Here is a 12132-nt window from a genome sequence, read left to right on the forward strand (position 1 = left end):
GCATGTACCTGCAGTCGATGTGCTGTGTAGTTGTAGTACTTGAGCCTGTCATTAGCAGCAGCTCCAGTGGAGATGTTCAACACTCCAACTTTCAGCTGGTCCAGCGTCTTATTGGACTGCCTCAAGTCCCCAATCAGACTCCAAATGCAGTCATCACAACCTGCAGCCACGGATGAAATGTAAATGCATGTTTCACACAAACAGGAGGAGCATATGTCTGCTTTGGTCATGCTCTCCACTTACTGATGTTGCACAGGTTGACTGTTGCAGCCTCTAACAGACACTCTCCTGTGTGCATGTCACAGTGGCCACTCTCACAGTTACACTCTACAGAACAAACACATGCAGAGGAATTTCATCAGACGAGACAAATTCTCTGAGCAGCTGGAAACGGGTTAACAAATATATATATGTTACTGTAAGAAGCACAGACAGTGTCTTGGCTTGGGGCCTGTACATCTGTCTTGTGGCTTCTCTTGTGTGGGACTGATGGCGTGAGCAGCTGTTTGTGTATGAACTGTGGATTTAGGGTTCTATGGTGAAGTCATCCGCCTCTCACAGAGAGTCTCTGGCCACAGAATCCCAGTTCTCAGCAGATGCGTCTCTGACGTCATGTGCACGACTGTGGTAGTGACTGTGGGAATGTGAACCCTCAGTGAAGCTTTTCTTTTTCCCTCTGGGAAACCATATGTGCATTGAATGATTCGACAAATGTTCTATACAAAACAGTAACAGATATGTTGCATGATGAACACAAGTCTTACTCTGGCAGCCGGAGGGGCTGTAGTCCCAGTAACCCGGGAGGCAGCGCTCGCAGTAACGGCCTCCGGCCCCTGGGCGGCATGGGCAGCTGTGGGTGAGAGGATGACAGGTGGGACGGAGGGAAGCCGGCCCACATTCACACCTCCGACAGCCGTGGCAGCTGGAGAAACCAGAGTAGCCCTCCTAGATTACATGAATGAAAAACTCTGTTAGATCCCAGCATCTGCCTGTTTGTAGGTAGTGACTCAGGCCTTGTTTAGACTGCAGCAAATCAGAATCTGATCTTCCTGACCAACTGTTCACATTATATATTGCAAGTGATCAGATGTTTTGACATTGACACATTTTGACATTGTCTAAAGTCTTCCAAGAAAAAAAAGAAGTCGTCTGAACAAAATAAACAAAATGGATGAAATCTGTGGCTGTTGTCGTCTTTGACAACGAGGTGAAATATGGATACTCACTCTCACTGAAAACCTGCCTGTCAGGGGCGCTGTAGCTGGTACAGCATGTGCCCCATGGGCCAAGGCCACTGGTAGGGACCTGTGTTGGGGTCCAGTCCAGTTCCTTTGCAGTACGTCCATCTCTCTCTCCCTATTTCACAATTTCTTCTAAAATTAACCCCTTGAAAATATCTTAATTATAAAAATGAAATGCTGCCAGCATGGATACAAGGAACAACATATTTGGCCACTGAACAACAAGCTGTAATCTAAACTCATAAAACCTGCTAAAGCTTATGCTTTCTTAAAAGTGCATTCAATGCTTTATCTTACCATTAGACAGGCTTTTCCTACAGAAAACAAATCAGTTTCCTTCATCCAAGTCCATGAAGTAAATCTGTGTTTTTGGTTGACGAGGCTCTGGGAGTTGCCAGTCAAGTCAGTTTGTGACTCAGGTAAATCTGAACCAATGATTTAAAACACTGACAGCTGAGCATCAAATATTGAACTTACTCATGAAGGCAGCTGTGGATCAATCACAGATTTTCTCAACAAACTTCACTTTCCAGTCAGAACAGGTTGCCTGATGGTGTTATAAAGTAAATACTGTAAAGTAAAACACTGTTAGGATGACTTGAGCTAGTGCATCATTTATTAGGTGGCTCTATTATTATGTTGCTAAAATAAGAAAATGATTAAAAGATGTACTTAATTTTTGTATTTTACCATGACTTTTAATAAGGGTTTCCATCTTTTTCTCCCCCACATGTTTACAGTTAACTTGCATGGAAGGACATGGATGAATTCATGAAAATACCCAGGTTACAGTTAGACTGAGCAGATCTCACCTCACACTGGTCACAGAGACGTCCAGTCACACCGGGTTTGCAGTGACACACTCCCGTCCGGTCGTCACATGATGAGGTGCCACATTTATTGCACGCACACTCTGCGACAGACACGACACAAACGCAGAGATGAGAACGTAAGAGGGCAAATGATGTCACAAGCACAGTTATTTTTAAACTCGCTGGGCCTCGTCCAAAGGCTTATGGTGGTCCTTGATCCTGAATTGTGACCTTGTCTTGCTTTTTCCACAAGAGACCATTAGGGTTACAAACATACCACAGGTACAAAGCCATTCACATTAACATATGGTGCATAAATGTATATACATATATATATATATATATATATGTGTATGTATATATATATATATATGTGTATGTATATATATAAAAATATTTTTGCTATACTTCTGAAAACAGCTTCTGTAACATAATACACTCGTCAGGTCTGAGAGTTCTGAACCGCTCACACTGACCATCTCTGTTAACATACATGTGCATGAGTCAACACTCAGCTGCATTATTCACTTATATATTCATATTCACTAAGGCTAAATGAAGGATATAAATGTAATGTAAATACAGCTGCTTGTTGACAGCAACAATATCTTGTTGAGGAGAACCAGAGTACTAACCACTCCTAACTAAATGCACAATGCATTGGATTTTAAAGCAGTTGGGCTTCAGCAGCAAAAGACCATACTGAGTACCACTCCTGCTACTTAATAACGTGTCCTGTGTACCTAATAAAGTGGCTGATGTCTCAAGCAGAGAGGGCTGTTGTAGAATCTGCAAAAGTGAAATATCCACATAGTAAGACGCCCACATTGGAGGATGACAAGCAAACTCTGCAACCACATGTGACGACACATGACTTCACCTTGTGTCCACACCAGATCAGACAGCAACAGAACTGTGCACAGCTGCACATTGTGGCTTTCAGCAAAGTGGAAAGAAAGAGAAAGCAAACACACACACACACACACACACACACACACACACACACCTCCAGCACCAAGTCATGGTGCAGCTCATGCTGGTGCCAGGTAGTTACTGTAGGTGTGAGTGAGGCCACATAAAGTGATCAGCATCAATGTTTCGCAGCACAGCAGTAGTCACACAATTTCACACTGATCAAGGAGGACGAGGGAGTGGACAACCCACTGAAGTCACATTCAGGAGAAAGTAGCTCTACGAGTCCGGCTCATAGCAACCTTCTGTTTTTTCTTCCTCTTCCAGGACATGAATGTCATTTGATGCCGACACAGCGTGACATGGTGTTTGTTCTGGTCTAATTGTTAATTGTCTATATAGCATTAATATTAATGAAAAATTATAGGGCTTGCTCTTTGACCCACCTCTGCAGTTCTTGGCATTGATAGCGTCGCCATAGAAACCAGGGGCACACCTCTCACAGTTGGCACCAGCAGTGTCTCCCCAGCAGTGCTGGCAGTGGCCCGTCACATTGTGGCACTCATTGAAGATCAGGTTGGGGTCGGAGTTGCCGTTGCACTCACACCTCTTACAGGAGCTGCCAATCACCATGGGGTTGCCATAGTAAGCTGGAGCACACCTGGATGGGGAGATGAACAGATGACTGACCAACAATGTCTTTGATCTTCAGTGCGTGCAAGGAGCTCTTTTTTTTGTCTATATAATTTTACTTGGCTATTTAAACAACCCAGAGGCTAGTGGCTTATTGTGTATTCAAGACTAAATATAGGAAGCACGCAGGCTTCTGTCTGGCACGATACCTGTACCACAATCTTGAGCACTTGATGATACCAAAGTCTGTGTGATATATTCTTTTGCTCCTTTAAACAACTTAATGCTGTTGCATTTACTGACTACAGACATTCTTGATGGAAGGCATCTGTGGTTACAGCATGTTGTTTGAAGCAATCACTTCATCTTTAGGATTTACTGATTGTATTGGACTTTTCCAATATCAGATGATAATACTGGTTATCTTATTGACTCATCTGTAGCAGGTAGTGACAATAGTGACATAAGTAGGCTGGATTTCATTTGGCACCCCAGTCTCTCAAAATTCCCATTCAAATAACTAAACTGCAGTTTGAATTACCGATAATATGAAACACATTGTCTCTAATTAGATTTGTTTTAGTGACATACAGTGGTTATAAGCATTGCTGGCAAAACAATTTACAAAGACCAGAATAGTTAGTTTTCATGTCACAGAAAAACCATGATCTTTTCTTAGACCTAACCAGGTGTGTGTTTGTACCTCGTATACTTGTCTGTAGAAATGTAAACAGACAACATAAATATGGCTCAGAAAACACTTTCCTGATGAACCATGATTGTGTGTTGAGACAACATTGCAGAAATGTGATGACTGCATTCAAAATAGACTCTGACTTTGAGTCTGGCACAATAACCTGTAGTTTCATGGTGACATTTAGGGATCAGAGTCTTTTCTGACTGCAGTGAAAACATTATGTCATGTACTGTGGAAATTACAGAGGCAGACGAGCTTTAAAGCACATCAACCAAGGAAAACAAGCAAACCAAGAAACCGTCTCGTATGTAATAAGATTTTGTGTCTTCTATATTTTTGTGACGCTTGTGTGTTGTCAAGACGACAAATGTGTTTGTCATTTATTTCAGTCAGGAACATGTGTCAATAATTAAACCCTTTATTACAACAAATGGAAATGCAGTTTACAGACTTGGTGATGATGGCTCTGCTCTTTCCCTGCTCCCTGCTCCCTGTTCCCTGCTCCCTGCTCCCTGTTCCCTGCCTGTTCCCTGCCCCTGCTCCCTGTTCCCTGTTCCCTGCTCCCTGTTCCCTGCTCCCTGTTCCCTGTTCCCTGCTCCCTACAGCCTGCTGAGTCCAACAGGGTGTGCAATGCAGGAACCCCACAAGAGATTTAAACTTGTTAGCCTGTGGGATTGTGGAAAAAGTTTCTCCTCGATTTACAGTCAGTCTTCATGACTGAGAACCATGTCACTGAGAAAACACTACATCAGAGAGAGCTGTTGGGATCTAGAGGTATTTAACTGAGATTTGAATGGAAATAAATCACCAGTTACATTCAGAACACTCTCTATGAGAAAGTGTGTTGGTTGGAACCAAAAGTTGGAGTCCACTTTGACCAAGGATTCATAGTATTAAATGTTGTTAGGTGCGTGGATCACATTCATGTTTTCACTGCCTTTAAATGACTTCACATTTGGTTGTTGGAGGTCTCGTCAGCACTGACCTCTCGCAGAAATGTCCAGCGTAGCCCTCTTGGCACTTGCACCGCAGAGTGGAAGCTCCTCTGTGACAGCGCACTGCGAAGCTGGCCGGACGCACAGGGGAAAATATGCAAGCCGTTACACACTGCCTGCCAACAAGCAGCAACCACCGACCAACAAGAGGAGACTGACTTACTTGTTGGAGGGGACAGAGAGGGGGCAGGCACATGGTTTGCAGTTGGAGCCTCCGTCCACACTTGCAGACAGTATGTAGCCATCCTCACACATCTCACAAAAATTACCCATGCTGTGATTTCTACAGTCCTGAAAGGGAAATATTAAAAATGATGAGAAAGTCAAAAAGTTCAAGTTTTAAGAAGTTTCCATGAAAGCATGGCTGCCAGCAGGGACACAAGAAAAACAGCCTCTTAACAAGTCTACAGTATCTTCTCACACCAAAGTCCGTAAAGAAAATCAACAACTTTAGATCACAGCTTAAGGAGTTGTTTATTTTATTGTTAAATTCAAAAATGTAATTGTGTAACTCTGTGTCCTTCATTTGGTTTAACCCAAGTTACACAAACAGTCAGTGTAATAAAAAGTCTCATGGACTAAAAGCATGACGTGGAACACTTACAATACATATGCCTGTGATGTCCTCACATGAGTCAGCACGGCCTTTACAGTTACATGGTAAGCACACGTTCTGCTCACTGAGGAATTGTCCCTTTTTGCACACCTGCAGCAGGAGCACAGACAAACACAGGACACTGTTATTTCATTGACTCCAATGGAAACAATATACACGTACGTAACAGTTCTAATGTGCTAGTGTTCTCAAAGTGTTAAAATGATGAAACATTCACTCACTCAACAACTATATATATATATATATATATATATATATATATATATATATATATATATATATATATACATACATCAGCTGATAAGAGATATAACTACACAACCATAGATAGAATTGGTTGATGTTTTTATTTTTATAGTACATAGAGGCTAAACTAAGTAAATGATAATGCACTTTATAATAATATATATATGTTTGGTGTTTTCACAGCATAATAGATGTCCTCCTCATTTACAGACTGCCCCTTTAAAACCTGCATCCTGTCTGGTGTTTGTTCACCAGAGTTCCTCAGGACAGTGTGATATCAGAGGTCACAGACGTGTCCACTACCACCCACTCACCCACTCACCCAACACACACACAGTCGTATCACTTTCGTTGTTGACATATTTCATTCTCAACACTGAATAAAAGAATGGTTGGAGAAACTTTAGAAACAAAACTTGATGGGTAACACACAAGTGAAGTTAATTCTAAGTAAAGTTATCGGAACACAATTCCATGAAACTTTAGTTTGAACGAAGTGAATGAGTTGGGAATGCTGAGTCATTCCCTGACTCGCTTGGTCATCAGTTTCCATTAATACATACATTATCAGCCAGTTTCAACAATTCATATATCAACATATTCAGCTCATTCAATACATTCTAGCGACCATTTCACCTTTTCTTTGATAATTATACTCAACGTCTACGACTAAATGACCAAAAGAGGTTTGTGAAGGTACTGTCCAAATCTCACACGCAGGTTTGCACAGATATCTTTCTTAGGACACTGCGTTGACTTCCATTCACTTGGACAGCCAACACAAAGACTGTATCCCTAACCATGTCCATAACAGTTAATCCCTAACCTAACCACAGTTCAAGTCTTAGCCCGAGACTTAACCAGTACCTCAAAAATGATGTGTTTGCCTCATTCGGACCAGGTTTTGGTCCACATGAGGACAACTGGTACTGACAAGGTCAGTGTATCTGCCAGAAAACACACACAGATTTGAAGGATCACCATTCAACGAGGCATACTCTAATGGAACAATGGAAGCTGTCTGTTCGAGCTCCATACTTTGGTCTTCTTGTTCCACACTGGTGTTTTCAGCCAGAGGATGGAACATTCCCTACATATATAGACACAATTCATCATTTCCTTTGATTTATTCACAGACGGGCTGTGACACAATGACATGCTTCTGTTGCTGCATGGTGTGAGACATCCTGTGAACAGTACGCAGCTTTGAGTTTTCCTGCAGACCCTGTTTCCTGTGGTTTTCCCTGACCCCCAGTCCACATACATGCCCTAACCATCAGTGCCTTTTTACCATCAGCCACTCATTTAAACACATCCTACAAATCAAGCTGATGATGCAGAGAGTTTTGTTCTTTTTCTCCAAATGGTAGTTTAAGCCATAAGTAGTAATAAACCACATGCTCATGGGAAAACCACAGTGATTCAGAGTTATTTACCATTTGTAAAGCCACTTAAGTAGTTTTAGCAGTGTGACAGTTGGTGATAGGTCAAACAGCTGCACTGTGTATACACACAGTAGTAGAGGGCAGGGAGTTTAGCAGATGGTGTAGAGGGATGTGCAGCTTATTCTCCTCTAAAATGAGAGGAATGCATGTCAAGTATACAACCCAGAAGTTTACATGTTAAGGTTTAGACCTAAAAAGACTAGCTTACTAGTTCACTACGTTAAGTTAAATACAAAATGTTGTTTCTTTAAAGGACAATTTGTGGGGAAAATTGTTTACACTAAAATACAATTTAAGACTTGAATCTGTAATTTGTTGAATCACATGAACATTTATTTAACAGAGAAAAATATAATGGAATGATTTTTTATAATTTGAAGAAAGTAGGAGTTGCTCACTATTTTGTGCCGAACTCTGTGAAAGAGAGTTAAGTAATTCTTCTTTCTGGAAAAGATTGTAAAGAATTGAAGTCTGTCACCATCTTCAGTTTCCATTATTGTGTGAGTGAGTCAGGGTAAATCTTGTTGAGTACAGGACTAGGGAGGAGAGTGCTGCTGAATTGTACATCAAACCATAATATGGTATTATATGAGAATCCACCGTGTTATTGTGATGGACAAAAGAAACATTGCTAAGTTCTCTGGGCCTGAACTCGTCTGAGATGTTCTGTGTCTATAGGTCCAGATTTATTTGGAGTGTGTTTTAAGCATCAATTTCAAAATAAGTTTATGTTAAACAAATGGAGTCATTTCTAAGCGAAACACTGAAATTGATTCCTTTGTCTTTTTATATAAGTTAAAGTGAATGTACCGATGTTAGTTAAGGGTCCCTTTTCTGAAAATTGAAATAATATTATTCAGGATTTGGCAATAAGTTTTGTTAGCATTGTGAGATGATTTTGTTAAGAAATACACTTTACTGACATTACTTTTCTGTTATGTTGCTAACACTTAGCCGTCTTCTTTCCTTGCATTACTTTAGTATTTTGGTGATGTTTTGTGATTATGCAAAGCAGCCACATGTCATTTTACGACATAAAAGTAATGAAATGCTTTGCTAGTTTTGATGGACACTCAAAGCTGCTTTTTGCCATTCACCCATTCACCTCACACGTTCACTAGCAGAGCCAGGAATTGATCCAACACTACCTCTGATCCGCCATTAAAACAGTGCGTATGTTGCTCAGCAGTGTTCTCTCCACTGTGAACAGAATTTCCCACATTGTATCCACAACTTCACAGGTTCCATTTGAAGACAGTTTTAATGTCAATCTTCTCTTTCTCTTAATTAATGAACTAAAATACAGCTGAACGGGTTGTGATTCGGCTCACGGTCGCTGGCTTTCAGCAGAGCTGTCACGACATACACCAGACTCCTCTATTAAATACTGAGATTTAGACTTTTCTTTGCTAAATGTTGGAGATGAATGCACGTTTCGGGTCTTTTTAACAGATTCACAGTTGTGTTCATTGTTTCTTGTTTCTTGTGTTTTGATTGATGACTCTTCCAGTGACGACACTCTCTGATCAATCAGCGGCCAGCCGTCTGTTGATGTCACAGTTCAGTATCGGCTCAGCTCTCCGGGAACCTCGCCAGAACAGGTACCAGGTAGTACCCCTGAGCTGAGTCATGCTGGAACTGTATAATGGAAAAGGTTCCTCATTTTCAAACACTGTGGTCCTCCCTCTAAACTCATGAAATGAAAATGAACATCAGCAGCCTTCAGCCGACCATGAACACGCCCAGCAATGTGAACTATTCCTGTGGCCCTCGCACTGTACCCACGACAGTAGAGAACAAAGCTGACATTCAGTGTGTTATGTAGTCGCTCACAGTTATCATGTGAAGCTGGTCTATGCTCTGCTCTCACAGTATTTATCAGAGGATACTGTAGACCTTTAGCCCCGAGCTGTGTCGAGCAGAGCTCAACCAACGGAGCTCGTATCAAACACAAAAACAGGATTCGTCTGTGCAGACAAACGACGTGCAAATAAAAGAACACGCTCTGTGCAGCCATGTCCTCATTCTGCTTAGACTGTTGTTGATAAAGACAACCTGTGTAATTGGTAACTGGTAAACTATTCTACATGAGTCTGGAAAGAGTTTTCCAAGAGTGGAAGTATTAAGAGGATTGAAGGCTTGAAGGTTGAATCTCATTTGTGCATTGTTTCTCTACTTCTGTACTTACACTGACATTGAAGAGGATTTAGACAAGCTAACTCCTCCAAATACCCTCAGACAGATCCGGGGTCATGAGAACCTCATCCTAACTCAATAACTTCCCAGACAGTCTGGCTGCAGGGGTGAGGCTTGCTCTCCGGAGACTAAACGATCATGCATGAAGAAATAAACCTTAGTCAGACAAATAATATGAGAGACTGAGGAGGAGCTTTTGTCTCCTCAACCAGGCCAACTAGACAATTTACAGCCCGTAACTGTCTCCACTGCACACTGCCACTGATCGATCATCACCGCTGTTACACTGCACTTTAAATATCACTGTCACTTTTTCAACGTCACTTATAACACTGCATATTACTGTTTACTGTTTATTGTTCTTTGTTGTGTTTATACTTACTAACTGACCTACAGCCCCTTTCCCAGGATTTCTTTTTTTTCTGATTACTTCAGAGAAACCTCATAATGCAGCCACTTACAAGAGTTGTGGCTCTTCAGTGCAGTTTTATGGGCCCAGTAGATGCAACTCAACCATAAACACATCCACAATATCCACAGAATGACATTTGAAAGCATTTGAAAGAACATTTCTGTGAAGGAAATGTGCGACTTGTTGTATTTATTTGTAGCAAGAGGCAGCTAGCACATCTACACTAGACCAGAGGGTCTCATTTTTTGAAGCACTGGACCCCCTACAGAGATCAAACTAGTTTCAGGGACACACTCATGTTTTTGAGGCAGTTCAGCTTGAGGTCGATAATGTTTTGAAACACATTGTGTTTGTGAGCAGCATAACTCAAAAAGCAGTTGTGGGAGGTTTTCTGGGGACGAGGGTTATGATCCAAGGAGGACTTGATAGGATTGTGGTTGTGCTGTTGAGTGCATTGACACTGTGGCCTTTGAGCATCTTTAGCAGAGGTTTGAACTCTCTGAGTACGTTCTTTAGTCTTGTTATAGTGTTTAATATGCACCAGAACAACAACACAATTCCTTGTGTGTTAGTTGGCAATGAAGCAAATTGTGATTCTGATCTTTTATGGCTCTTGTTGAAAAAACATCCCGCCATAATTATGAGCTGCCACGGTGAAGAAAAAAAGAAATTAAAGACCTCATAACTCAAATACTCAACTAAAGTGTGGCCGATGAACCTATAACCATTTGAGCTGATAGTGATCCAAGGTGATCCAAGGCTTCCTGGATGCAAATAATTCACTCATGGCTTACTGTCCTCTGTCCTCTGTCCTTGTCTCTCTCTCTCTCTGGGGTGTTGCTTAACATTTGGCAGCTGCTTTCCATTATTGAACTGTCAGGGAGGGGCACGGCCGTGCTGGAGACAGTAAACTGAGAGTTTAACTAAGCTTTAACCCTGGGTTTCCTCTAATGACACAAACACACACATTTGTGAATGCAAAGCAGGACCATTGACACCAGTTATGGACATGAGATCTCAACACCGCCAACAACAGCATCCATTAAAACTTTACACCTCACCGTTAATGTACAGGAACCATCTACCAGCTGTTTTAGTACTGTAGGTTAAACACTGGCATACACCATGTACCACACAAATGAAGATGAAATCAAACCAGTCTTACTTTCAATACTGTCTGTTGCTGTTCCCCAAGCCTGGCAGCAGAAGTTGGGTAGGCAATCACTGAGAAGATGCAGAGAAGGCAAAGGCCTGGCAGACATTTAGCAGCCATATTTGTTTGTTGACCCAGTAGAGCACTGATCCCCTTGTCTACTGTCTCTCTGTCTGTCTCTATCAGTGTGTCCTGGCTGTAGAAAAGCCTCTGGGCAGCTCCTCTTCCTCCACTGCACCCGTTTGGCTTCACGTCTGCAGCTCCGACCTCCAGATGCGACACTGCGCTTAGTCCCAGCACTGAGTTGAGTCCAGTAAAACAAACTTGTATGGACTTCCTCCCTCTCTCTCTCTCACACACACACTCTCTCACTCACTCCCTCCCTGCTCTGACTCCTCTCCCCTCGCGGACTTGCCTCTGAGCATGCAGTGCTTAAATCACTAACAGATGGGAAGGCTGGAAACTGAGAGAAAGAGGGAGAGAGAGGGAAGAGAGAAAGAATGACAAGAGAGTCCAAAGGAGCAACAGAGGTCTTCTGTGTCCAAAGCAGAAGGCAAGCTCGAGGCAGACAGTGCTGTTCCCACCTCCCCCCCATCCCCCCTCCACTGACAGAGTCAGAGTGAGTGTTAGGTCCTCGTCTCCATTTGCAGGTCTGTGGCACCCTTTCACCTTGGTCTCAACAGGCAACTACCACCCTTCCCCCCCTTCCCCTTTCTCTATGTAAGGCCTCGGTGGGCAGAGGGTTTCAAAGCCTCGGCACTCACTCTGTGCTCA

General features: G+C 42.3%; 1 protein-coding gene across 1 annotated transcript in view; it reads right to left on the reverse strand.

Moving 5' to 3' along the window:
- The window catches only part of lama4 (laminin, alpha 4), a 34052-nt gene extending 22280 nt beyond the window's left edge, over positions 1-11772 (reverse strand). The window contains exons 1-9 of the mRNA XM_044048738.1: positions 11371-11772; positions 5895-5996; positions 5454-5581; positions 5281-5361; positions 3412-3626; positions 2054-2154; positions 765-945; positions 244-327; positions 9-160 (exon numbers count right to left, since the gene is read on the reverse strand). Of these exons, the coding sequence (XP_043904673.1) occupies positions 9-160; positions 244-327; positions 765-945; positions 2054-2154; positions 3412-3626; positions 5281-5361; positions 5454-5581; positions 5895-5996; positions 11371-11478 (1152 nt within the window). The 5' untranslated portion in view covers positions 11479-11772. The remainder of the gene's footprint in view (positions 1-8; positions 161-243; positions 328-764; positions 946-2053; positions 2155-3411; positions 3627-5280; positions 5362-5453; positions 5582-5894; positions 5997-11370) is intronic.
- Between the last annotated feature and the right edge of the window lie 360 nt (positions 11773-12132).

This window comes from Solea senegalensis, linkage group LG17, assembly GCF_019176455.1.
Source record: "Solea senegalensis isolate Sse05_10M linkage group LG17, IFAPA_SoseM_1, whole genome shotgun sequence".
NCBI classification, from domain to species: Eukaryota; Metazoa; Chordata; class Actinopteri; order Pleuronectiformes; family Soleidae; genus Solea; species Solea senegalensis.